The sequence below is a fragment of the Struthio camelus genome, chromosome 5, assembly GCF_040807025.1.
Source record: "Struthio camelus isolate bStrCam1 chromosome 5, bStrCam1.hap1, whole genome shotgun sequence".
Taxonomy (NCBI): domain Eukaryota; kingdom Metazoa; phylum Chordata; class Aves; order Struthioniformes; family Struthionidae; genus Struthio; species Struthio camelus.
This window is the reverse complement of record NC_090946.1, coordinates 53,519,440-53,547,248: the sequence shown is the minus strand read 5'-3', so window position 1 is coordinate 53,547,248 and position 27,809 is coordinate 53,519,440. Positions and strand designations below refer to the sequence as shown.

Here is a 27,809-nt window from a genome sequence, read left to right as displayed (position 1 = left end):
TCAACTCTTGCCAGCATAACAGTGTATTCACCTGTAACTCAACGTCACTTTGTGCTGCCAAAACCCAGACTTCAGCTGTTTACATGAAATCCTCGTGCTGTGAGGCATAAACCCCCTATTGGCAGCCTTCTACTGCTGCAATATTTTCATAAATGCCGAGTCATTTACATCAGAACAAAGTCACAAATTCTTACAATGCTATGTCTCTTTTTTTTTTTTCCCCCACTATGCTATTCAGTAATGTCACGAAACAGAAGTTCATTTCTTTAACACACCAGCGTTTTGGGGAATGCTTCTCTTCCTATTAAGTCTGCTTCGGAACGCCACAGGGGAGATACCAAATAAAGCCACCACTAAGCAACATGCTGTCAGCAGCTCTGCGTTAGAAGTCTCTGATTTCTTCAGACTGCAGGAAGTCTGCAGGACTTCTAAAATTTCCACAGGAACAAAAGAAGCTTTTCTGGACATTGCAAAAAAAACGTCCTTGTCATGCTCCATACTGTTACACTTTCCAGTGTCAGGAAAAAAGGGGGGAAATACTGTAAACTGTTGTGCTGCGGGGGAAAGGGGAACAGCAAACCAGAAGTAAACAAAGAGTGCTTTCACCTCACAACCGCACAAACCTCTCTCTTGGTAGCCTCCGTGATCTAAGTCCATACCTTATGTCAGAATGGCTCACACACAAAAGAACAACAAAAGGAGTTTTATTTGAACGTAACTGGTTTAATTTAAGACCATGCACTGGCAAAACATAGAACAGATACTTTAACCAATAAAGCAAACAAACAAAAAAATCACAATATGTATTTTAACAAAAACCTTTGATGCATATAAAGTATATATCTGTCTACATATATATACACACACAATAAAAAGTAATGTGAATATAACAGTACATTAAAAGCTGAACTCCAAATTCATACAAAGTAACACCTGAACTCTCATATTAAAATTGCTCAAAAATACACATGAAAGCTTTCAAGTAATCAATAAACAAGCATTCAAGCCATGTAATTTTGTAGAAATATGGCTGGAAATAAACTGGATACAGATTTTCTGCTCACAATGTTTTGGTTTACAACTCAAAAAGGACAAAATAGAAAACCAAACAAATCACTTGCATGTTTTATTGTGTTCAGGAAAGAATATGAAACTGTTACCAGAAAAGAGATGGGCTTGGACTGATTCAATGAACTAGTCAAAGACAACTCTTCTCCACTTGTGCAGCTCTTTTCAGCTTTTAGTCACTGCTTGGTTTTGCTGGAATTATTTCATGGAAAAAAAACTAATTTATTATTATCTGATCACGTTTCTGGAAAAAGCCTTATTTGTCCCCCCTGCAGTAAGATGCTTCTGTGATGAAGAGGCTGATGACATTTGAACTTCAGCAGCCTAGAGCCACCTCTAGAAGCTGCGTTGGCATCCCTGTGAGCAACATACGCATCACCGCAACTTATAATGTTAGAAACTTTGAGAAAAATGAATGCACATTTGCCTGTGAAATGTTTTAAAAATATATATGCATCTCTGCAACAGTATACATCATTGCAACATTAAGAACTGCTTCACCTTTACCACGAAATAGGAACAATTATAAGGAAAAAACAACAGACACCGAAAAGGGGAGGCCAATGCTGACTGCTCAGTATCTGAGGACCAGGAACTGCAGAAAAAGAAGAACGGAGAAGATGCAGAAAGTCTGAGAAAGTTCACCAAAATATAATGCAACTTCTCTGTCCAATTCAGGTCATCTAAAGTGCGATAGTCAAGTATCCTGAGACTGTCATCTGAATATTCCCTACCTGCATGGACAGTTTCTTCTGTGTCGAGCCTAGGCAGATGTACTAATCTCATGAGAGACATATACCTTGATAGATCTGCCCCTCATTCACCTCACTGGGTAACAGAAGAGTTGCAGTAAGTACCTGAACACCGACCTATAGAGTAGCCAAACAAGCATAGACTCTGCTGTTAAAAATGTGCGCACTGTTTATTTCTCAACAGCACACATTCACTTTATGAAAACTAGATTTTATTTTCTTTGTTTTGCAACAAGGAGTATAAGCTGCCAGAACAGCAAGATTTAATCATATTTACAGAAGCGCACAAGAACAATTCACAACTTGCTGTTTATTCTGACTGCAATGTTTTGTTTATTCTCAAAGTAATACAAAGTACTGCAAAGCACCCCACTGTTTGCCTACTGATAAAGGGCATTCTTAAGACTACCTCAAACCTACAGTGCTCAAGTGGGGTCTGCTTGGGGGATGCACCCTTGCATCATCAAAAGGAACAGGTATTCGCCCTGAGTCATGTGAAGATTTTCTAAAACATAACATGTACAGAAGATTTAGCTTCTGGAGATCTCAGTAACATCTCTATTTTCTGTTTCTTTCAGAGTACAGTAACACTCCCTTTCTGTTCTGTTGTTCAGATGCCTACCTTACAGATTCAGAACCCACCCCCAAAACACACAATAAAATCAGATCTCTTAAAATCATAATGGACACAGTAATACTATGCCACCTGTGCTAACATATCAATTCCAGAAAAATAACCCTGCTTGCAACTTTTCAGTAAGCTTGATGGCCCTAATCACAGGGTGCTGTGTTTTCCCTGAAGGCGCAAAATTAAGATCAATGGAACACCAGTGAAATATCAGTACAGTGCCTTTTCCAGGAGGATACAAGCAGGACACTGGAAGAGGCAGCCAAATGCAAGTTCATTACAGCAGCATAGCAGATTGCTGATTAAAAGTGTTCCAGGAACTAGTCTGGAGACTCAACTGTTACTCACGTTGGGAAGAATAACAAAGTCATTAGGATAGATACTCCACATTTTGATGTGTGGGGGGGGAAATGGGGGGGGGTCCCCCCCACAAAATTTAACACTTACAGATTATCCTGAGAAGGTAAGTGTCCAAGTTAATCTGTTCTTTCATTTTAGAAAGCCTTGCATAGCCAATGGTAGTCACAGGTTAGCATGGCACTGAAAGCATCCACTGAGCTACAAACTGCATAGGAGGAGACATTTCAACTCTCGGCTTACTCTTCAGAGGAGGTGATTGAGGCATGTGAGCAAGCAAAGGCTTAGAGTGGGTATTCTCTCATCAGGCAGGTAAAGATTATCACTCCAGAAGATTACGATGATATGCTACACCTCTATTAGAGGGCATCATGCTGTTTAAGAATAGCAAGCGTAGCTTACAACGATGAGTTAAACGTGCATGTAACTGATCATACAACACCCTAGCAAATCCATTTTGAGGAGACTTGAACTCACTGACTGAGTGAACATTGATGCAGAGGAACTGCTCAGTTTTCAAGCCTCTGGGCTACAAATTTTTAAACCTTCCAGAGGCAAAAAAATCTGAATATGGGATGAGAATCTGGAAACTTCAGTTTATCATCCTCCTTGATGCAAGATTTCTCTTATTGTACCCGGATATTTTCAGAACTTGCAGCTATGCTGGAAGGTCTCAGAGTTCCTAGAAGGATATGTAACTTTTTTACTTAATGTTTGTCTTCAAAACTCTTGAGAGATGAAGTTACCTGTCTGTCCATCCCGCTGCTAAAATTAAGTCAGGTCTCTTCTTAAACTGATCAGGAAAACTACAAGTGATCTGCGGATGTATCTAAGGAGATGGTACAACAGATCAAGAACTTTGCTCAGCCCAAGTTAACTAGCTTCCAAAAGCTTAACACAGGCAGTGTAATCCTACAGAATGTTCAGATTCTTACAGCACATTCATCACTTCATTGATTTTTTTTTATTCATCTTTCAGCCTGCATTTTAGTTTTGCTATCACTCTTCCGCCCCTCCAGGTTCATCAGATAAAGGGATTTCCAAGAGTGACAGAGACCTATTTCTGCAACAGTATACTCCCAAACACATGTAACAGGCAAAGTCCTTCAAGAAAGTAGCTTGAAAGAGGTATGAACAGCACCTCCCTCCTTCAGAGGATGTGAGGAAAGCATTAATTCTCTGATAATACTCGTTTAAACTTCTACTTTACTCCACTTCTTTTGTCTTTAAAAAAAAAAAAAAAAAAGTATCTTCTGCAATCTTTCTGGCTTTGATTTCCCTTCTACTTCAAGGTATAAAAAAAAGAAAAAAAAGAGGAGGAGAGTCTTACCACAAATATAGTAGGACTCAAAGCCCTGTGTAGTTTTCTGGGGTTTATCTTACCTAAGCAAGGTATGTAGGAAGGCAGAGCAGGCTGAAGGACATCATCAGGATGTAGTAACCTGTGTTCCTCAGCTACAACAGCTTACATTAATCAGAAGAAACTTCTGGAGAAGAGTTAAAACTTGTCTGTTAAAACAGACCTCTGGAAGAAGAGGGGAGTCTGCACTTGCACTGATCTGAAAAGTGGTAGGAAACCAGCCAAACTGCTGACTTGAAACAGAGCAGAAAAGCATGAGCAACCTTACCTTCCTTCCCCCATTTTTGGAGCACTATTTAGTTAGATTTCATAATGCTGCTCCAGTTAATGAACGCTGCATGAAATGCAGCCTTCCGAGCCCAACAAATAAGAAATTTCATATGGCCAAAAGCCACACAATTTGCATCACTCATTTAGAGCGTCTTGGAGAGGTAGTTCTCAGTGATTTACATACGTAAAAGGACAGTGGTTCTCTGTGGATCCCCCTGGTCCACTAAAGGTAAGTATGGGCCTAAAACTGGCATGCAAAGGGTAAGCTAGCAATATCAGCAAATTGAAAAGCTTTATAAAACCTGAAGGTTAAGAGTTTAATGTAATATAGTTTGGTGAACACCAAACATACCAGCATATGTATGCTTCTAAAGACCTTTAAACACCTTTTAAAGACTACTGTTGACACTGCTTGAACATGAAGTCTAGGAAAATTACAGCAGTGAAATCATCTTTTCAAGATGGAATTATCAAAGATTCACTTCAAGAGTACAGTCATGCTCCTGTTACTGCCTCAACTCCTAGCACAAAGTTGAATACCTTTGTTCTCAGGCTGGCTGTACATATCTCAGGCTGGCTGGACTTTGAGCAGAAAGACAGTGCTTTCAAGTTGTCTATACGATGTGACCTCAATAACAAGATCCACCAAAAGGAAGAATAATTGTATGATTCTGCAGTTAAGAAAATCCAGATAACCTTTATACACAGATTTCCAAATGCTTCCAAAGAAATTACAAAGCAAAAAGAAGTGCCAGGATAGATCCACTGCAAGATCAGGACAATGTTTTGAGTGCATCTACTTCCTGTTTCTTAGTTTTTATACTTCTACAACCTCATCTCTGTAACGCCCAATATATATACGCATCCAAAACAAATGTTTATATCACAGTACACTACTGAGGTAAGGAAAGTGTTATCTCATTCTATAGATGAGGGAATCAAGACACAAAGACAGTGTAACTCACTCCAGATTATTCAAGAATCCTGCGGATTAGGAGGCCTGTGCTGAGTTCCTCCAAGGGCTGATGAGAGCTCTAACAGAGCCGTGGCTCCATTTGTAACATCTCCAGTGTTAGAAAGCCCATCTAAGCACAACTGGCAAACACCTAGGAGATCTAAACACTTCAGCTGCATTGCTACAGTTGTGTATTTTTCCTTGAAATGCCAAAATACATCTGAAAGAACTAAAAAACAACAACAACAACAACAACAAAATCTAGGCACAAACCAAATACACAGAAAAAGCTGTAGAAAGTTATACTACATACTGTTTAACACCTACGCCTCTGAACAGCATTTTTATATCTCACGTCTAAGCATTAAAACGGTGGCCATAGATTTAAAAAAAATACTTCCGAACAGCTCGCAATCTTAAATATTCCCGTCTTCCACATTATCTTATTTAAATAAAAAACACACAGTAGCTTCTCTGCATACAGTTATCAAAATTTTAACAGGCTAGTACTTCTTCGTAGTTTACATAAAAGCTAAAGGTTCTGCTGCTCTTTGTACAGCTCATCATTAGCTGAGGTTTTCATGACAAATGGTAATTTTCCACCTCCTCGCATCTCAGTGATGTCTCACTGCTGAAACACCAAAGACGTATGGCACGACAAAACTCACAGCCACCATGCCAGTCAGGAGTGAATGATATAGTGCTGAATATTCTGTGGATTCCAGTACATTGAACAAGATTACCTGAGATGAGCTCAATTAATGCGCTATATGCATAGACAAGCTGAAACAGATTTCCAGCCTGGTCACTTGTAAAATCTCAAAAATTTTTGTTTCAAAAAAAAAAAAAAAAAAAAAAAAGAGGTAGATGACTTCAGAAGGTATGTAGAAAATAAACATCCTTAAACTGTGGAAAAAGAGAACATAGGATAGGAAGAGAAAAGAAGTAACACAGAGTGTGAGCTTCACTTGCCTAAGCACTCATGCACTCTGGACACTTTAGGGAGCAAGATCTGTACAGGGCTAGCAGATCTGACAGAGGACATAAGGAAGAGCCATACTTTCTGAAGAGGCAGCTAGAGGCCAGACAGCATACTCCAGGGGTTCAAAAATAGTATTAGTTTCCTATGCAAAGGAAACTATATTCCACACACAATGACGTAGAAAGAAAGAGAAAAAACAGTAGGCAAGCAGAAAAAAAAGGGGGCAGGGAGGATGAGAGGGGAGAAAAAGGCAAATAGCATAGAGGACTGCAGCAGGGCCCCAGGGCACGCCAGAATGAAACACCGACACCATCTTATGTCAGAAGGCGAGGGATGCTGTCACTAAAACATTAATCAGAGAGCTACAAACTTTAAAAAACCAATCATCATTCTAACTGCTTATGCCAGAAGGCCAGAATATTCTATGGTAAGAGACTAATTGAGACTTCAAGTTTGATTTCACACTGTGTTATAAATTTATTTACAGGATTGCCCCAAAGGTACAGTAATATGTACTGTAAGCTCAAAGAGCTCCACACAAGGAAGGTTGAGAGTTCCCACTACACCCTGTACTAACAGTGTTAATCTAGCCATGAAGACATCACCAAAGCAAACTACCAATGAGAATCAAACATTATTCAATTCTCACAATACAACTCTACTTTAATAAATGATTGCATTAAAAAAAACACACACACACACACAGCGCTAGAGCTTTTTTCAACAGATTTGCTTCTCACATCTAGTCAGACACACACTACATTTACTGGAGTAAATTTTCACCATTTTTTCCTCCTGATAGCCTTCAGAGGTAACATTGCTCTGTAAGAAAGATTCCTCATTAACAGAATTGTTTTGCAGAAATGGTATCATCAGTGCTACCTAACAACAAAAGAACTAACTGCTTGCTGGAAGATTATACTTCAAAAGCAAATCTGGCACAAGTAAACAGCACACCTATCTAGTCGCATCTCTGTTACATTTTTAAGTATCCTTAACTGTTAGATTTGGAATAAAAGGAGAAGACTAGTTTTAAATATCTTGCTATTACCTGCCACAAATTTCTTCCTTCCAATCATTAAAATAACTCACATTTTTAAAAGCCCTCAGATCGTCATGGAGCCAAAAAAGGCCATCTACAGTGGATCAAAAGCTTTATTAGGTGAATTCGGGTGGATTCTTTTAATTAATTATAGCTAAGAGAAATGACATAGACAACACAGCATTCAAGTCAAAGCTTCCGTCCTGACATACAAAACCTTTGGGTAGGTTCATGTTATCTAAAGGACTGACTTGCTTCTGTGAAAGGAGGACCAACTAAGTCAGTCATAGAACAGAACAGTACATCACAATAGGGAGAACCATGAACCCGAGAAACAGACGTTCCCTACCCCTTACCTCTCACTCCACTTTGAGATCTAACTTCCAAAAAAGTCTCGTTAACTACAGACTTTCAAAGTAAAAATACAGAAATCAATATATTGGAGTCAATTCAGCCTTTTCAGGTTAAATAAGTACAAAAAAGAACTTACAAGTGAAAAGAAATGGAATATAAGGGGCAAAATCTTTTCAAAGGGTTATGTGTAATTTCAACTAGTCTTAAAGCTCCTGGACACCGACAACAGATGAAACTAAGGTAAGCTTGTTCCTTCTCCACTTAAAAAAGGCGGTTCTGAGTATATTAAGTATTCTCTTTTGTATTTCTCATGGCTCTCCATACATCCTTCAGTGATTTTGTCCTAATTTCACAATTTGTAAAATAAAATTATACGTACTTTACAAGATCATGACTATGATTTAGGGAAAGAGATGCTAGTTTTTAATCTCTTACTATCCCTTTTAGCCTCTGGTCACTGTAGAGGAAGGATTAAAATACATTTTTTCCTATTTTTGATATATTCAGCTTCATTCTTTCTCCTGAATAGTTACTTAGTTCTACTGTGAAGAAGGGGAAGGAAAGAGGGAGAGTATCGTGGCAGGGGGGAAAGAGGGAGGGAAAGAACACACAGTAAAAACAGGTCAGTGAAACTACCACATAACAAAAACATTGAGAAAATTCAGGATTAGTTACAGTGCTTAAATTTTACTTCTAGCAGAGAAGAGCGACTGAAAAAATTTATTCCTCTGAAATAAGCAGAGGTAAACGTGTTCAGTGCACAAATAGAAAAATGAATTTTCTTTTTGTTATATATGTTCACCAGCTGCACAATGAAACGTGTATTTATGTTACTCTAAAAAAAAAAAAATTGCAGCTTAATTCCAATTTGTGTAAAAACTCAATGCAAGAAACTCAGTGTAATGAACTTTTGCTAGCTATAATCTACATTGCATCATTTATAAATTCTGCACTGCAGGATTAATAAGCATGTAATTGTTACTTCTATAAAAATATTCAAATCTTGACATAAGCTAATATCATTCTGCTTTCAAGTACTTGAAACAAATTTTTTCTAGTTATTTACAGTTTTAGTAATTTACATAGCATTTAGTAAAATTTGATTTGCCATTTATCCAAAAGACTGCTCTCAAAAGCTTTAGTCACTACATGTTGCTCCATGTTTCTCATCATACATTTTGCCTTATTTCTGTTCATAACTAAGAATTTATCCATAATGAAAAATGTAATTTTAATAAATTAATGCTCTAGAAGGGTTTTCTTTTCCCAGTGTTTTTAAACAACAGCTAACAATCATATGCCTATAAATAATTCCTTGTAAAGTCAGGTATCATTTACATAAACTACACAGGCAATCTGGAGTGTTTCAAAACCACAAGTCTCACACAGTTTTGTATGGTACAGTATTGTAGGTATCATGGCCATCTAGGTATCTGATATCCGTTCAGAATGCCCAATGAAATGATTAATCAGGTACTACTGCTATAGAAAGCCATGTCTTTTGCCAAGTATACTATCCACTCAAAAGTCAGAAGCAAATGGGAATTTTAAAAGCATATGGAAATCTTCACTGAAATTAAAACAGTCTTTTTGCCCATTCCCCTCCCATTATAAATTCCTTTCCACTCTTGATCACACCTGCATTACACCCTCCTTCCTCTCCCATCCCCAACTAATGATCATCAGTTGTTTCACAAGTTACCTCAAAAATACCAAAATGAAGCCAGCTTTAAGGTCAATTGCCACTGGCTTCAGGGCAACAGTCAAGGTCAAGAACAAAATATTTCATATTTCAACGTTCCTCTCGTTTTCAACTACCTCATCACATACAAAGAGCCTCCAAAACATGGAGCACAACCAATTACAACATTCTGGATTACTCTATTTTCAAGATTTTTTAAACAGATCTTCAAAGTGCCTGTGTACCTAATATTCCAGTGATTTCAGCTGGAGTTTTTGGAACCTTCCCAACCTTCATAGGAAATAAGAACAACAAACTAGAACAAATGGAAGTCCAAAATAGGCCTAGGCACTTGGACAGTAAGTGACAGCAGAACTGCTTTTGATGGTCCTCAGAAAGCCTGTTTCCCGTGAATATACCTTTCTTTTGTTTTCAGTTGAAATTTTATTTATTGTAGGCCTGAAAATGCTTTTATTTCACATTATGTTCTTTTATCTTTTTTGTTTTTACTGTAACAATTACTTAGATTCTTCTCTCACACAGATTAAGAGATTATTATACTAAAGGATGAATTCCATCACTAAATAATTATACTAAATGATTAATACCATTTTTGCGTAATCTTCATAATCTATTCTCTATACACACTCACCTGAGGACATAAGACAGCTCTGTGGGACAATAACAATAAGTAAACAAAAAAAGGATGACATCAACCTCATCAGTGCAAGAATTTTCAATCACCAACGCCACTAACTGCAGCTGATTCTTTTCTATAATGAAATCAGCAAGAATAGTTTGCAGCCCAAACATGCCTGCTTAGCCTCCAACTAAATATCATAGATTGGGATAGTGAAAACAGAGAGTGCTTCTGGGAACTAAAGGACGGCAGGGTAAAAGGCCAGATATCAAGCTTTCTAGCCTAAGGACAATGAACAGACATCAGACTCGTACAGGATGTGGAATCACATTGTCTATCTAAGGGAGGAAAAAAAAACAAACTGTCAAATGTACTTTGAAGAAAAAGCCTACTATGCTTACAAAGCCCCCTGAGCTCCCCCCAAGGAGCATCAGAAAGGGTTTGGCCGCGTCTTAACATCTGCAAAGACAAAACTGCTCAGCTTTGTGGCCCAAAAGAAGGTAAGAGACATAGGGGTCACCCATACGCTTGAGTAACCTAGATAAACTGAGATAAGATATTGTCTAAACCAAGGGGCTTAGACAAAAATAAAACTCGGGATTTTGGTACAGGCTACTTCCATAACAGAATCAATAAAACAAAACATGATACAAACATGACAAAACATGACTACACAATCTAAAAACCACTTGCTTGCAAATCAAGAAGTAATACCTATAATAAAATTACATTTTTTGAGAGGGGGAGGGGGAGAGAGAGAGAGAGAGAGAGAGAACCAAATTCAGTTTTTATGTAAATTAATCATGATGTGACCCCACTGGTAAAAATGCAAGAGACAGCTTTGTAGGGGAATACAAGCTGTAGCTTTAAAATTAAACCTTTACATAACATCAAGAAAATTCTTCACAGTTACCTCAATAACTACCCTCTGTAGCATTTTCTCTGTTTAACTACTCTAGTATCTTAAGTACTATGAAAAGAAACTGTACTGAAAACCTGAAGATTAGTGCCAGGAAGAGAAAAAGTGCTTTCATTTGGGGATGCATTTTAAGTAATAGTGTTCATATATCAGAAAAGGTACGTTACTCTTGTTTGCACTGCAGACCCTTTCCTAGTCTAACAATGCCATATAGTAAACGTAGCATATCTCAAGATATGCCCCCACAAAGTGCAATCACGTTACCCACTCGAACACATATACTAAGCAAATAAAAGCTTTTTCCTGTTCATGTGGCTGTATCCATACAAGAAGTGCTGCCAACGCACTAACTTCTGTTCATATGATGATTTGTCACATTCTTGATTCATACAGCAGCACTGGCAAAATCTTGTAGTACAAACCCAGCCTTATTAGCGATTGTAGTCAATTCACATTTTCTATTTATTACCAACAAACGCATGCACAGCAATCCCTTGATACAGCTATTTCAAGGAGACATCTTTAAACAATCACAACAGACTGTATTTTAAATTATCACTTTTTGTTAGAGATTCTGCTATTAGACTAGCAGAAATGTAAATCTGTCCCAGTGAAAAAAAAAAAAAAAAAAAGTGTTCATTTACAACTTCAGAAATTTCCCAGTAATTGCATTTTCTGCAATATTATTAGCCTCAGCGGGGTCAGGGGCCGACCATCTGCAGAGCAGCTTTGCACAAAGGACCTTGGCATCCTGGTGGACAACAAGCTGAACAATGGCCAGTAATGGCAAAGGCACTGGGCTGCATAAGGAAGCATCACCAGCAGGTCAAGGGAGCTGCTCACTCTCCTTTACTCAGCACTGTTGAGATACATCTGCAGTGCTGGGTCCAGTTCTGGGCTCACCAGTACAAATGGACGTACTGGAGCAAGTCCAGCAAAGGGCCACTAAAATGATTAAGGGACTGGGGCAGCTGTCATACGAGCAGGGGCTGAGAGAGCAAGGACTGTTTAGCCTGGAGAAGAGAAGGCTCGGGGGCAGGGGGGAATCTTATCAGTGCGTATAAGTATCTGATGTGGGGGTGTAAAGAAGACAGAGCCAGACTCTTCTCAGTGGTGCCCAGTCACAGGACAAGAGGCAATGAGCACAAATTGAAACACATGAAATTCCATCTGAACATAACAGGGGGGAAGGGGGAGACTGAAAAAAACATATGCTTTTTTTTTACCGTGAACACAGCTGAACACTGGAAGAGGTTACCCAGATAAGCTGTGCAGTCTCCATCCTTGGAGATACTCAAAGCCCGAATGGACACAGTCCTGGACAACCTGCTCTAGGTGACCCTGCATCAGCAGGCAGATTGGACCAGATGCTCTCCAGAGGTCACTCCCAACCCCAATCATCTTGTCCTTCTGTGGGACCAAAACAAACCTACTGCTAGTTTTCTCTCAGTAATTTTGTAAATTTCAGACTTTTTTTTTAATTTCAGATTTTGAAAACAGAGGTTTTTTTCCTTTTGAATTTACTGTTTTATTTAGAAATAAAAAGGACACTTAGGACATCACAAAATGGCAACAAAGCTCCAAAATATTAAAAGAGCATTTAACTATCAAAGAGTAAAAGGTCTATCAATGTCTCCATAATAATTTTAATTTGTCTCCATAATAATTTAAATTAAACAAAGAAATGTTATGTTTATCTGGCAAAAAGGTAATTCTCTTTCACCTTTTGTCAATATAATAGGTTTTACTCTCTGCCAAATAGCTTAAATGATGAATAAAAAAAAAAGCATTTCACTAAGCCAAAAAACAGCATTTAAATTATTTGGGGAAAGAGTAGAAGAAATGTTTTGTTATTTGTGTTATACCTCTATATATATCATAGGTGGTATTAATATTTATTCCATAATTAGGTAATCATCCAATATCTAATTAAACTCAGCTGTGAGTCTTTAATATTTTCATGACCATTTACAGTATTTCTACTAATACTCTATTAAATGTTGGCAGACTTTCCTGTACTAAAATTTGCAAAATCAAATAAATAAAGTATTTTCCATTTATACAGTCTCTCTCCTCCCCAAAAACACCTAATTCATTTGGAAAACTTTAATTATAGCATAGCAATAACATTTTCTATTGTAATGTTGTAATTGCTGCATATATTTATCATGTGTGGTGCCAAGCATCCCTAATCCCTTTTTCCACTGCTACATGTGAAGAAAGAAATAGAAATCTATAGGTGTAAGAACACTCAGTACCTTAGTATTACTGTAAGGATTCAGTAACAAAGAACAATGTTATCCATCACCTTCATATCCAGGCCATACTGAAGACGGTAATATACTTTAAACAAGGTTTTGACTGCTAGGCTGTTAAAAAAAATTAATTTTGAATTGACTTAAGAATGCTATACATACATTGATAACACACATCTTTAACGCGGAAATGTCTGGTTTTGCTCAATTATTGTTTGAAACAATGCTTAGAGTTTTCTTTGTTCTAGTCTTGAAAAAGTTATATCAAAATTGGAAAGTATGGCTAAAGCTTCATTATAAAAACATATATGAACATTTAATTTTGATATATCTATGTGTATAAATACACATAATGTTGCTCAATTAAGGAGAACCTAACCTACCACTGATCTGATATCCTTGCAAGCTTATCCTATTGTCATTCATTAAAATAAGAGCCCTCAAAAAGGTTACAAGTAAAGCTTCCCAAGTCCTCCAAATTCCTATTTTCACAACCAAATCATTTTTGTCAGCTCATTTGCCAACATTTTCGTTGTCAGTTTCATCAAGAATTAAAGTACACAGAGAAATAAATAATTCCTGCAGAAATGCAGCTTCTATCCTCTTATCATTCATATGGAATTGTTACATCAATTTTGCAGGAGACTTATGTAATGTGTTAAGCTTCTGAAGTATGCAAATCCATCACCCTGACAGTAGAAAATAAGAGTTTTTAAATCCTGATAATATTTGCTCTTACATTCCACATAGAGGTAGAAAAATACATTTTAGCAATCAAAATGTTGGTGCTCATCTTACAAGTCAACAGTATTAATTTCAAGTCAAGGAGAACCTCCAATTTCTTTTCATAATATTACTGAATTACATATTTTTCACACAAAGAAAATCACACTGAGACAAAACAGCATAGTTAATTCTCAGCTGTATACTCAAGAATATCTACAGTCACTGAAATTTACATACAAATAAGACTAAGCTGTCCTAATATTTGACTGAATATATCCTAAGGTCTTGCATTTCTAGTAAATTAATTGGTATGACAATACCAAGTAGTGTGGCAACTTGCTCCTTATTTATGGCTCATAACATCAATTAAAATCTGATATAGGTTGATCAAATATATCGTAAAATTTATGAGAAGTACAAAATTACCTAATCGATTTTTCAGGCAGTGAGGAAAAAACTGCAGAAGCACAAATTTTTACATGATCTTCTTTGGAAGGGAAGAAGTGAACTACCATCTGTGAATGATACATTAGCTATGTCAGGTGAGAAGATGACGACTGATATGGAGGACATCATAACATAACCGCTCTGGTACCTAAACTACATAATCCCTTTCAAACATAAAATTCATAGCAACAGAACTTGTCACAGGAAAATACAGAGCCTGTATAACATACTCTCAACAGGGCCCAGAGCGCAAAACGACATACGGACACTTTCATTTGTATTAGGAAATCAAACTCTACTGATGATACATGAGAGGGTTCAGTTATTTTTATATAACAGAATTAGTCCTTATCTTCAAGAAATAAAGCAGATACAATAAAATAAAATAAGCACTCTAATTAATCTAAATTCTTTAGTTGCAAGCCAAGTACTTAAACACGGAAAGTTTGACAGCTTGACACAGAAATCTGACAGTTGCCTGTGCAAGCATAGTTGTTCTTCTGCATATGTAGTGCAATTGTAAATGGAAATATATTACTTTTTCCTTATGCAGAGTAAACAGTAGGAGCATAAGGGGGACAGAATTTTATTCATTTAAGTAACCCTCAAAAGATATTGGCACTGTTTTATTCTGCATGTTTTATACTAAGTGAGAATATAAAGAGAGTAACAGCCAGTACAACATCCATAAACACACACAAATAAACAGTGGTTACAAATGGATGCTTTAAAACAGTAGCAATGTAACTACACAAAGATGGAATGAAAGAAAGTCGAAGGAATATACTACTTCCCTTTTACTTAGCCATGACTTCCAGTTAAGAAACGTTAATATTTAATATTTATAGCTCCTTGTCTTGCTGAAGCCCATTACTTGCCCTTTCTCAACTGGCACCCCTTCTCATTTCGTCTTTGCCAACAAGTATCGTCAGTATGATTCCAGTATTCTTTTCACGTGCAGGCAAAGTAGTATAATATGGGACCGGTTTTGTCTGTGGTTCAATGTCTAGTTTTTATAATTACATGCACTTTATCTCAGGATGGGCAAAACAAAGCATTAAAAAAATATATATATATTATCCCCTCAGGCTGGGGGGCGGGGAGGGGGACAAGAACAACAGCACATTCTCTTGCACCCACACATCACAAACACTACAGAGCGATAGCGCTGCTCTTCATTTCACTCCTGGCTGGCCAAGGGGCAAGTTTCCTTGCACCTTTGTAAGTGATTTGGGGGGGAATGGGGGAAGGGGGAGAGAATCTGTTATAGTAGAATCTTGTGGTAAATATAAACCTACTGATAATAATTTTCCTTCCCAGGTTGCGTTTTCCAGAGTTTTTAGTAATAAACCATGAAACTCCTAAAGCCTGCAGACCCAGTTAAACAAGATCCTGAATATGCTTTTAGCTGGAAAAGTCAGCTTTGGAAACAATCTCATTAATAAAAGAAAAAGTGGTTACGCTAAGTCTTCATCTTCTATTTGCATCTCTTCTGTGTCACACCAAGAAAGCATCAGTGAATGCACAATGCTCATCCCTGCTCAAAGAAAACAGCAACAAAACCACTTCACACTTACTTGGTGTTAATTCTGGATTTCCTTTCAAGTTCATCATCTTTGGAATTGAAGGCCCATATATGTCTGCATCAAGCAGGCCAACTTCTTTTGTCTGTGTAAAGACCAAAAAAGGTATTTGTCAAAATATCTTTCTTCCTTTAACAATTACTAGTTAAGAAAAGTTTCAAAGCTGCCCTCAGGAATACAAATACGATCTTGATTTTAGACACAGGTTATTACTGTTCCCTTTCTCGCCAAACTGCAATTGAAGCATGAAATACAGTGATGTCCCTACAAGTTTCAGTCAACAGATGTTTTTGCAAAATCTAGATTCTCAGTATGTAAAATTCTCACTCGCACATTCATATTTACAATCCAGAGCAAAGACTTTCTATTGGCAAACATTATAAGCAGTTTTCTTTCTACCCTGCACATATTTATGTAGAAATAAATGTTAACATGTTTTAAAAGGTATCAAATTTTATTTGTAACAAACCGCTACATACATTATTGAGTTATGTTTGCTAGCAGGCTATAAAAGGATGTGTGAAAACGTAAAAATGCATTTTTATCTTTTTTTCTTTATATAGTCTTATCTTTATTACTTAAGTGGCTAGAATCAACTTTCACAAATATCTTGACAATATTAAAATGCAAGTTTATAAAGCCAATTAAGCATGCATGACAATTTATCCACATGTACTTACATATAGTAATGCTAAAAATATGGGATTATTCAACTACATGTTATACATTAGACAATAAACTTGAAAAAAATTTTGATTCAGTGATGCAGTTCAGACTTACAAGATTCATTTCTATATGCTTTTTAAAAAAATTTACATACATACTTCACCAAGACTACGTATTTTTCCTCCTACACATGGCAAGATACTTTACCAAATGTGGTAAACTAAGTAGCAAAGAGTCAGCTCTTTAAAGTGCTAACATCTACTTTCTCTAGTATCAAAAGCTGACTGCATTCAACATTTTGCAAAATCGCAAGCATGTTTAAGGGCTTGTTTCAAAGCCTACTACGGCAACGGGAGCTTTTCCAACAATACTAAGTCAGACTTTCACTGTTCACATTTCAAAAATTATTTTTTGAATGAAGCTTTAGTAATTTGATATCACATTAAGGCATTTGTTATCACAGCTTTGATGGGGAAGATGGAGACAAAGATAAAGGCTCAGTGATAATTATCAGGTTTGTGGTTAGAGGACTGTAAAGAGGCTTTTCCTGCAAGTCTACAGTGTCTCTACCCCTGAACAGAGTTTTTAAATAGAAAGCATATTCTGTTGCATCACAATCAGTTTGAGAAGGTTTTTTTTTTAAAAGCAGTAATGCACCTGGATTAAAAACTCAGATATGCAGGGCACTACTTTTTAATAAATCTGAATTAAGAAAACGTTTTTAATGTAAACACAATAGAGCTGAATTTCAGTTAAAATAAGGAAACTTCCTCATACAAGCCTGGACACTCGAGAAACAAGTCTGATCTTTTTTACTAATTAAAAAAATAAATTTATTTAAAATAAATAACATTTACTTATAAATAATACTTTAGGTTTAGAGGACTTTTTGGATTTGTTTTCTTGTGAGGGGATTCCTTTTGGTGGCATTGGGGGTTTGAGGTTTTTTTTTGTAAATACCGTTGACAGTGAACTTAGGAGATACCCTTAACAGCTAAGCAATTTCACACATCAAATTTACAACACAAATCAAATGCATCTGAAGTTCTACAGGTGAAAAGTAAAAAATGCATTACAGTAAATGAAAAATGCAATATGTACTTTAAAAAAAAGTGTTACTCCAAAAAAAAAAAAAATCAACTGAACATGGGTTTAGTTATTCAATATACTTTTTTTTTAATTAAATAGAGAGCAAAGCATACATAACCACATGGATGATTTCATTTAGATTTTTTAGTATTTATTTCTTTAAAACAGCTTGAGAACGCTATTATAAAAAAAGTTCAGGAGTTACTCTGACAAATTATTCTACTTGCCTAATGTACGAAAGCTGCAATTTAAAAGAGAACAGAAAGCCCCATTTTATGTTAGATTTGAAAGACATCAACAACATTATTAGAGCTTCTTTGTTCTTTGACAAAATGCATATTTTAACAGATTATAAAGATTCATGACTCAGTCCTTTTATCTGTGTCAGCAGCTAATCGAACCCATCAAAACATCATCTAAGGGCTGTGCTACCTAATTACTTCTGAAATGAAAGTAAATATTTGCAGAAAAACCTACCCACTGTTTGCAACCTGACTGACACACTTTCCATGGCAACTTTTTAAGGGTACCCCCTCCCACCCCGCCAAAGGATCATGAATATCTACTGACTAACTATGATAGCACTACAGCTCTCTACAATTCTGTCTTCAGCCTAAAAGGACTGCACATTTAGGATGATCTAAATCAATTAGATTGAGGTTATGACTTCTTGGACACTGTTAGGTCTTCACCACCAGAGGCTACTTATTCCTGGGATTCAGCAGGAGTGCTAGTATCAGATGTGTCTACAAGCGTACCAAATTTCCTCAGACAAAGAACAAGCAAATACACTGGAGAAAAATATCCCTCAATTACCTAGGAGGATTTTACAAATTCAATACCTTTTCAAATAGCAAAGCTGATCTTTCTTTCAAACTAACATAGTTTTCAAAAAGATCTATGCCTTTCCTCAAGAGTAAGTATATAACGTCTTCTCGAGACACGCTGTTTTCTGTTCTTGGATGTAGTTTGGTAAAATGAGTGTCTTCAAACAGGGGAAAAAAAAAAAAGAAAGAAAAATCACAGATGCTCCAGCTTCTAAAACTTATATTAATGAAAGCACAAGTCTTCCCTTGAGCATGGTGCTTTCCACAAGCTTACAGGAAACAAGTTTTTTGGAAACTTTAAATCATTGGCAGAACATGACTAAAGATAGCCTAAGGCAGTTTTTTTTCTTCACCAAGCTATTCACCATGCTAGGTAAAAACAGTTCACGTTTTCTAAAAGCAGCAGCTTCTACAGAGACCACTGGCCCAATAAGCGGAGGTCTGGGGTTTTGTCTCTCCCAGTTGTCCCTTTGTCTACAGTATGCAAGCAGCCCTAGAATACTAGTAATAACCCTTTACTCAAGTTTAATTATCTTGGCAGAGCGTTATGGCACCTACCAAGGAATCTTAAGACAGGCTCTGTCCAAATCATCTCCTCCAGTATTTACACAAAGCTTCAAATGGCTAAGAAAATAAATCTCTTGTATACACCTGGATGCTGCTATATTAAACTATTAATCAGAACTATCAAACCAGGATATTTCTCATGCTGATGGGAGTTTAAGTCAGTTGTAAGTAATAATTCTCAAAGATTTGTTTAAATTAAATTTTAGTGACCGTTGTGCTTTCCCCCATATAACTCATACCTCAGCTAGATCAGCTGGCCATCTTTCAAAGTGCCGCTGTGCAAAAATAAATCCAAAGAACAAAAAAATCAGGTAAGGCAAAAAAAAGAAGGACATCTAGGCAGAAGGAACAGATTACAGGGAATTACAGGCAAGGCCAAGAAGGCAACTAAGAAAAAACTCCAGGATATATGCCCTCTGACGTTATCTTCATATGCACATACATCACATACCGAAGCCGAATCGCATTTTTCTTCAGTAAGTTATGCACACAAAAATGCAGCACTCAAAAGCACACCCAAGCATGTCAAAGTTCCCCTGCTCCTAACTTTTTTTCAGGGCACAACAACACTGCTACAACCAGCCTCTCCGTTCTTCAGGAAGAGAATTCAAGTAGATAAAACTCCACTATTTTCTTCTTGCGGCTACACTTCCTCCTTGTAAAAATATTTTTGTCTATTAAGAAATGACATTCAGGGTGTCCAGCTGCCACCACAATAACCAAGTTGCCAACAGCTGTCCTCAAGTTCACATTTGTCCATTTCCTTCCACCTGCCCAGCTCTGGAAGACCGCTCGAATCAATCTTCAAGTTTACTACACTTTAAAAATACTTTCTAGAGACCTGTATTTTTTGTTATTTAGCTATAAGTTCTGAACAGTTTAAACTCTGAAGATTTTGATAACTCGTGAAAGAACCATTCCTACATGATCTAATCGTGTATTTCTAAGTTACTGGACATATGGCAAGCTCCTTAAGCATTTTTTTCCCTAAACTAACACATCCAAAATTAAAAGGTCTTCATTTATAGTAATATCCCTACCAATATTTCATCAGTCAGAAAGAGCACAGAGTTAGAAATAAATATATATTGGACATGTGAAAACACAAATATAATCTTTTGGCATATTCAGTAAAAAGTATATTTCAATACTGACATATATTCACATGTGTGCAATGCTTTTAAGGCTCTCTCCCTTTCCACCCCCTATATCACGGCAAGATGAGAAACTCAGAGCTTCAGTTTGTGTAGTGTACAGTTCCAGGCATAGACAACCTTGTCTAAAAAAAATCCTTTCCCTCAACTTCTTTTCTCTGGCAAGATTCTCAACATAAAGTTCAGTTCAACAATTCACTTAGCCACTGATAAGTGATAAGAGATATGCAAGATAATTGTATCCTGAATTAACTTATTTTCAAGCTCTGAATTTTGATGTGATACATGCTTTAGGAAACAAAATTCTAAAATAAAGTTACTGAAGGCTATATGAGACACAGTTCCTCTCATATACTGGCATATGGTAGAACTGTAAAAATCCAGTAGTTCCCCGCCTTTGCTTTTATGTAGGTAGACTCCAAGTAATTCAATTGCTATTAGGGTTGCTGTTTTAAGTGGGTGAGTTTCGCTATGCACGCTCCATGTACAGTTCCTACAGTGATCCATATCTCTCCACCTGTAAATTATTTCATCAGATCCTTCAGAGTTATTTGCTTTGATCCTCTTTATAAATTCTGCCTTTTTTTTAATCTTTCAAGTAATATTAACTATGAAATCAACTTCATTTTTCATTTAACTAAATGCAATCTGTTCCATTCATGCATCACACAGGTGAGCTCTCCACACATGCATCTGTGTTCAGTGGAGAATCTGATGATATTTGGTGATTTCTTCCAAACAGCCAAAAGCTTTATTGAGGAAAAGGCCTGACAAAAGATCTAATACCAATGGGCAGGTTGGGGGAGAAATCAGCTCACAAAGAGCTGCTAGAAATAGCTGTTACCCAACATAGCTTGCCTTACTGCTAATCATCCAGAGACCCTTAGACAGTATTAATTTCATGTTTGCTCCTCTTTTCTGATAATTCCATCATGTTTTCTCCTGTATTTGATAAAGTATATATATCCATACTAGACTTCATTGGATGATATTTTACTTCAAAGTGATCTTTGCAAGCCACCAGAATTTCCTGGTATTTAGCCTGGAAGGGATGAAGACACACACGAACGAGCTGTCAGTGCTCTAAACAGTGAAGGATTCCAATATTAGAATCATTCCCAATATTCCTCAGTTACAAACCATTTCAATGCTAGAAATTCCAGCTTTAAGTGAAGGTGCCAGCTCTTCAAAGCTGCTGTTAAACCATAACCAGTGACTCTCAATTTATCCTTCTAATGCTGTTATAGAATTAGAGCTAAGCCCAAATTTCAAGAAGCTACATATAGAACAAAAGGCAAGTTAAAAATTAGGTTAGTGTGATACACTGACGCATGACTAACTCTATTTTAAACTCTAATTCTTCAACTCTTCCAGCTACGTGCTATTTAAGTGGCTGGTTGTAAACTGGATTAAAGCCAAAAAAGTGTAACTGTAATTTTGCCACCATCTGTCCCAGAAAAACACACCTGCGTTAAATACTCACTCTTCTGCTGATTTAAAAATCATTTTTCCTTCATATGAACATCTCCTAACTTCCTGCCAGCTACAGAACTTCTCCAGCATTTTTTCCTACAACACTGCACTAGTTTCTAATCAGTCTGCTAAACAGATACCAGTAATTCATCTTTGTTTAGATAGCTTGCACATCATGTATCCCACTCAAAAAAGTTCAGTAAAGTACCTCCTTGAAACGAAATTATCAAAAAACAAAATAAAATCCCAAACATGACCACATTTCTACCAGCTGCCTCAATGCTATGTTCTTTCAGAGCATCCTGAATTCATGTTCCACTCTCCCTATCAGTCTCTGACTTCTTCAGTGGACTTTCAATAACTGAAGGCACAGATGCAGGTAATTACCTCTGCATGTAATGCTTCTCAAAAGGGTAAAGACTTAAGAACAGAAGCCTTCTGAACTTTCACAGTTCTAACTGCATACACTCAAAACTAATCATCCATCAAAAACATACACACACAAATCTAACAGTAAACACTGCAGAGCAAGTCCACCTTTCAACTAAAAAAAAAATGCTTCCACGTTCTTGATTGGAACAAGACAAAAATTCCTTAACTACACCTTAAAATTAAAGGCTCCAGGGCACACTGATAGAATACACTAAAGTACAGCAACAAACAGAACGGTATCTGCTTTGCTTTCAAGGCACTTATCTTGAAGCACTTCCCCACATCCAATCTATTTTTATATTGTAATTAGGTGCAAGACAATTGTGCGCTTTCAGTAAAGAGGAAATGCATTTAATCTCCATTTTAGGACTACTAAAAGAAATATACATAAGCTCATGTACCCTAAAAATTTTATGAATATGTCCTAACTCTTACAGGAGCACAAGGAACTAAGAAATCAAGAGAAGATAAGTAAATAAAGTTACTTTAACGGAGGTTTCACAGGTAGTAAATTATAAGCTTAGGCCTACAGCATGATTTGAGTAAAATCTCAAACTAAACAAAAACCACAGAAATCTATTGCTGATTATTTTCAATGATTATGTTTACATAAACCAAGGCCGCTTTCTAGCTCTGCTAGAAATTCTTGGCATGACATTTCTCTTCAAGGGCTATATATATATGTAGTCACAAGCAGAATTATTTTGCTAGATCTAATGTAACCAATGTATTTGATTATATTATTCAACAATATGCAAGTTATCCAACACCCTTTCTTCCTATCATCAAAATTTCTATAGAGTTGGACAAATGTATATAAACTGTAAAATCACTTTTTAATGCAGTACTCACATATTAGTTTGTGAACAAATAGTTTGATTACAGAAGCCAAACATTTAGGAAAAAAGTTTGGAATGTGAAGAAAATAGTTTGGGGAATCTACATAACTTCAAAATAATCGGCGTGTTGTTTACAAGTTTTGAAATAATAAAGAAAAAAAAGCTTTACCACAACATTGAATTCACATGGAGACTCAGCTGCATAATTTTCATACTATAAGTATAGTAAATATATAAAATAAATATAAATAAAAATTTGGCAAATATCCATGGGAGTTTTTTCCCCTGTTCTGTTTTTTGTTCAATTGTGTAGTGTGACATTCTGGTTGTGGTGTTGTTTGAAAAAAGTGTTTTTCATTTAGCTAATCATTAACTTTCCCCAATTTTATTTACATTACAGAACAATGTGTTTATTATTTCACTGTGGGAGGTGAAATGCAATGCAACAGGGTTTCCGCAACTCGCAGGGGAAAAAGCTCTGCTCATCTCCTGGCGCTCCCTCTGCTGGCTGGCTGCCTTCCTCTTGTACAATAGCATGGTCTTACATTTAAAATATTTTGTTGCTCAGCAACCAGTGAGTTTACTGGGGAAAACAAAGGCCACTCCCTAAAGATAAAAATCACTCTTGATGTAGTTCAAATTTTGGCCCTGGTCTGCTTGACCCAATCCCTTTACATGGAATTAGGCTGAAATACTTAAAACTGATGCTTGCCTTTTATCACACGGTCTGACTACTCCAGCCAGAAGGCATTTGCTTATACTTACATACTAATTTGCTCCATATGGGTTTACTTCTTGCTCCTCTGTCCTTCACACCACAATAATCATTTCATCCTATAGTGAAAAATGTAAATCTTCTTAGGAAGAAACGGAGAGCCAGTAGAAAGCTGACTAGGGAGCTTGCCTCACAGTGACAGCATAAGCATGCAATCTCCCAACTGGATTTGTGCCATCCTTAGTCATGCACAGCTGGTGTTTGCTCACTAAAATACTCTGTTCATAAACATGCAATCTCTATCCTATTATTGCTGGCATCTATTAATTCAATTTGTTTCTACTATAATAAATTGTCTCTGGCCAGGCAGCTTTCATAAATAGTCATTCCAGTCTGAATATGAATCGTCCTGGCATGAAACCCAAAAATTCTTCTCAAGTGCTCCTGGGGGAGTGCAACTGACTGCTGGTACATCAAAAGAACTAGAAGAACTGGTTGTCAAACTAAGCAAGCAATTAAAAATAGGACACAAGGGTAAAATTTTAAGTTATTTCTTAACACAAAAAGAAAACCATATAGATTTATAGATCTTGGTACAGACACAAGAGTTAGCACAATTCTTAACGCTACCTAATCCATCTAAAACAGGCAAGCCAGGGTACTGAAAGTCTCACGTTCCAGAAAAGGATAAGAAGCTGCCCTGCTAGTCTCCCTAGCCTTGCATTAAAGGAAGAGGGGGGGGGGGGGGGAAAAACACTTTGCCCTAGACATCATATCCACGGTATCTAGGTATCTAAATGAAATCCCATCCGAATTATTTACCCTTTAACCACAAGGGTAAAAATATGCCAAGTAGACTGATCACTAGCATGAGAGAGAAAGCCCTGAATGTGCCAACAATACTGTATGCCAGTTACAGTGTCTGAGGCTCTGTCGATGGTTTAATACTTCTGACCACCACTGTAATATCTGAAAAAGCTTCCATGTTAAAAAACAAAAATACAAACAAAAAACTTCAAAAAATATTTAGTGGGGTTTTTCTTGATTATAGAAAGTAGATAGACTTTTAAGAGAAAATGGAAGGAAATTTTCTTTTTACAAGAGGATAAGAAATTCCTTTGTGCTTTGACTGTTAAATCTTCTTCCAGTGTATGACACTACCAAACAATAAGATGTTACAGCTTTTCTGCAGTCTGCCAGAATCTACTCTAATCCAATCTCCTCTAAAAGCACCTTCCACAGATAGACCCTCCTCACCACAAAACAGTTTTTTCCCCTCAATAGTCTGACCTACATTATCTTAGGAAAAAAAAACACCTGGAAGATAAGACAATTTTTGAAATAATTTAGATCCTATAAATTACTTGCTTTCAAAATCTGATTATAAACAATGAACTTGTAACAGAAAGACAATACTTAAAAGCTTGTGCTTTGATTCCTTCATTATTGTCATGGTGACCTACCTTTCTTCATGAGCCTCATTTTTCCCCCTTTAAAAAGGCCCAGCTTTACCAGTATGCCAAACTCAAACATCACAGTTTCTATAATCCTGTAGTTTGTTTACAGAAGGTGTAAGGACTGCAGTAAACTTGCAGGAGGCCTCTGAAACTCTGATCCACTTACAGAATCATTACTGCTCCCTGAGAAAGCGGTGAATATAGGATACCAAAGAAAGGAAGGAAAACTATGAGAAGGCGATGCACAATCAATAGTTAATAACGGTATTACAGAAAGGCCCAATGCTGCATATCTGAGATCAAAGAAAATTATGATAATCTTCAGCAGCAGGCACCAGTGACCTCTGCATCACATTCTCTTTATTTCACTGTAGCAAAACATTATGATGATCCCTATAGTTCACAGCAGTGAACAATCCCAGCCTGGATCAAGATATCAAGAGATATTCATTCCATAATCTTGACTCACAAAACTCTTCAACTGACATCAACAGAAGTACACAAATGAAAACACCAGGAAAGTAAAGTCCAAAGGTTAAACATAAACATGTTATCATTTTATTTTATGCCATCATTTTATTTAAAATGGATATTCATGCATTAAAAAAGAGACTTAGTTAAGACTATGCAATTCACCTTAATTTCACATTTTTTACCTTGTCGTTTCCTCATTGCACAATTTCACCATGTCAGGAACTTGCTAGATCTGGGCTGTCAGTTGATGCAACTCACAGCACTTTCAATTGCAGTTGCTCCTCACTGATTAACACCCACACCAGTGTCCGGCCTTCAGTTTTACACCACCATGTAAACTTAGCATCAGAAATGACTAGCATATTACTTTGCTCAATTTCATTTAAAAGTATTTCTCAATCCCCAACTTTCCAAATGACTCCAGCAACAACTTCTTCATTCTAGACTTTGATCTCTCTTATTTGTGTGCCTTAGAACTGTTTTAATGGGCTACTCAAGTGGTGTGTTACACTATCATGTTTAACGCCATGTTCAACTGCCTTTATTTATATCTTGTTATACATATATATTATATCATGCTCAACTCTTTAAAAAAAAAAAGGGGGGGCAAAAACCCCCAACTCGTGTACTTCACACGCACACAAAAAGGCAGCACAAAACCGTTTGTATGAAAAGTATGAGACACAATCAAAAAACATTTTAACTGGTATGAAAAGTTATCTGCAATTAGTTCACATGGTTTCCATGGAGCTACTCAATGACCACGCCACAATACAGAACTGTTTGCAGGATTGTACGTCACTTTGTAAAAGTATTACAGCAAATGCTATCTCTTAAAGTTAATTAGAGGGAATCATTCAAGCAGTTTTGCTTTTCAAGATGACAGATTTTTCTCTGAAATTAAATTACTCCAGCAGACTCTTTTAACACAGAATTAAAAACTGTGAAATATCAAAATCAGATGCTATTACAAAAAGTGCATATTTCATACAACTTCTACAACAATCTCCTCTTATCAAGTACGATTGATCTTAGGGAAATACTGTTCGTCTTTTACAAAATTCCTGCAGGAAGCGTGCAGCAAAAATGCATCACTTCACCTACTTGCTGTTTACTTTTACTTGTCTTGCACAGATAGAGGTACTACACTTATCAAGTCAGAATACTTGAGGATACCTTGTTTGCTACCAACTTCTAAGTATTGCTTTCCATGTTATACAACACTAATTATGAAACACAATTTTCCAAGTGTCATTTGAGAACTCAGCCAAATAACTCGCCATTACTGTCAGCCATGTGACGAAATTCCTAAGCCATACTCAAAACGTATTCCTAGATTATTTTCATTTGTAAAGCAGTGCCTCATCTCAAAGACTTGTTTTTGCCTAGATTTCTTCTGGCCCTCGCATCAAGATAGATCATAAATAAATTTGAATTTTCACCATACCAAAAGACCTGCACAATAGCCTTACAGAATACTCTTCTAAAGGCAAAACTTTTATTTTGCATTTCTTTTTTGGAATTAATTCTTTATTGGTACAAATCCTGTCTTATACAACCTTATAGAGGAAAAGAAGAACCTAAGCTTGCTTCTGAGTTTACCTTTGTGACAATAAATAGACACAATGGAACTACTCCCAGTTTATAGGATCAGGTGAATATAAAGACCCCTCGTTTTTAACACTTAAATGGTTCCTGCTGCCTGTTTGCAGTCAAAACTACAGTTTGAGCTTTGCAGTACCAAGCTGGGCAATGACATAGTGCAGCTCATAAAAATAAATAAAAATCCAACAGTCTCCAACCTCTACAAGCATCCTCTAGTATGTCTACACATGCTCACAGAATTGCACTTGAAATGAGAGATACACAAGGGAAGGGCATAGACAAACCCAGATGAAGAATGAGAGCTATTGAATCATTCATGGCACTGACACACTACAAACAAATTAATACAAACTCAAAAGTCCATGAAAAATAAATAAAGAAATTAACTGACAGCATAAATACTTTGATTTAACGTATATGACTGCTGCCAGCAGTAACCATTCTATTTGTGACTCACATGCTTGTTTTACATTAAGGCTGATAATTAGATGT

General features: G+C 36.6%; 1 protein-coding gene across 2 annotated transcripts in view; it reads right to left on the bottom strand.

The window, feature by feature from the left end:
- NUBPL (NUBP iron-sulfur cluster assembly factor, mitochondrial) overlaps positions 1 to 27,809 on the bottom strand; it is a 101,983-nt gene that overhangs the window by 67,779 nt on the left and 6,395 nt on the right. For both annotated transcript variants that reach the window (XM_009669971.2, XM_068946420.1), the window contains exon 4: positions 16,014 to 16,104. In XM_009669971.2, the coding sequence (XP_009668266.1) occupies positions 16,014 to 16,104 (91 nt within the window). The remainder of the gene's footprint in view (positions 1 to 16,013; positions 16,105 to 27,809) is intronic.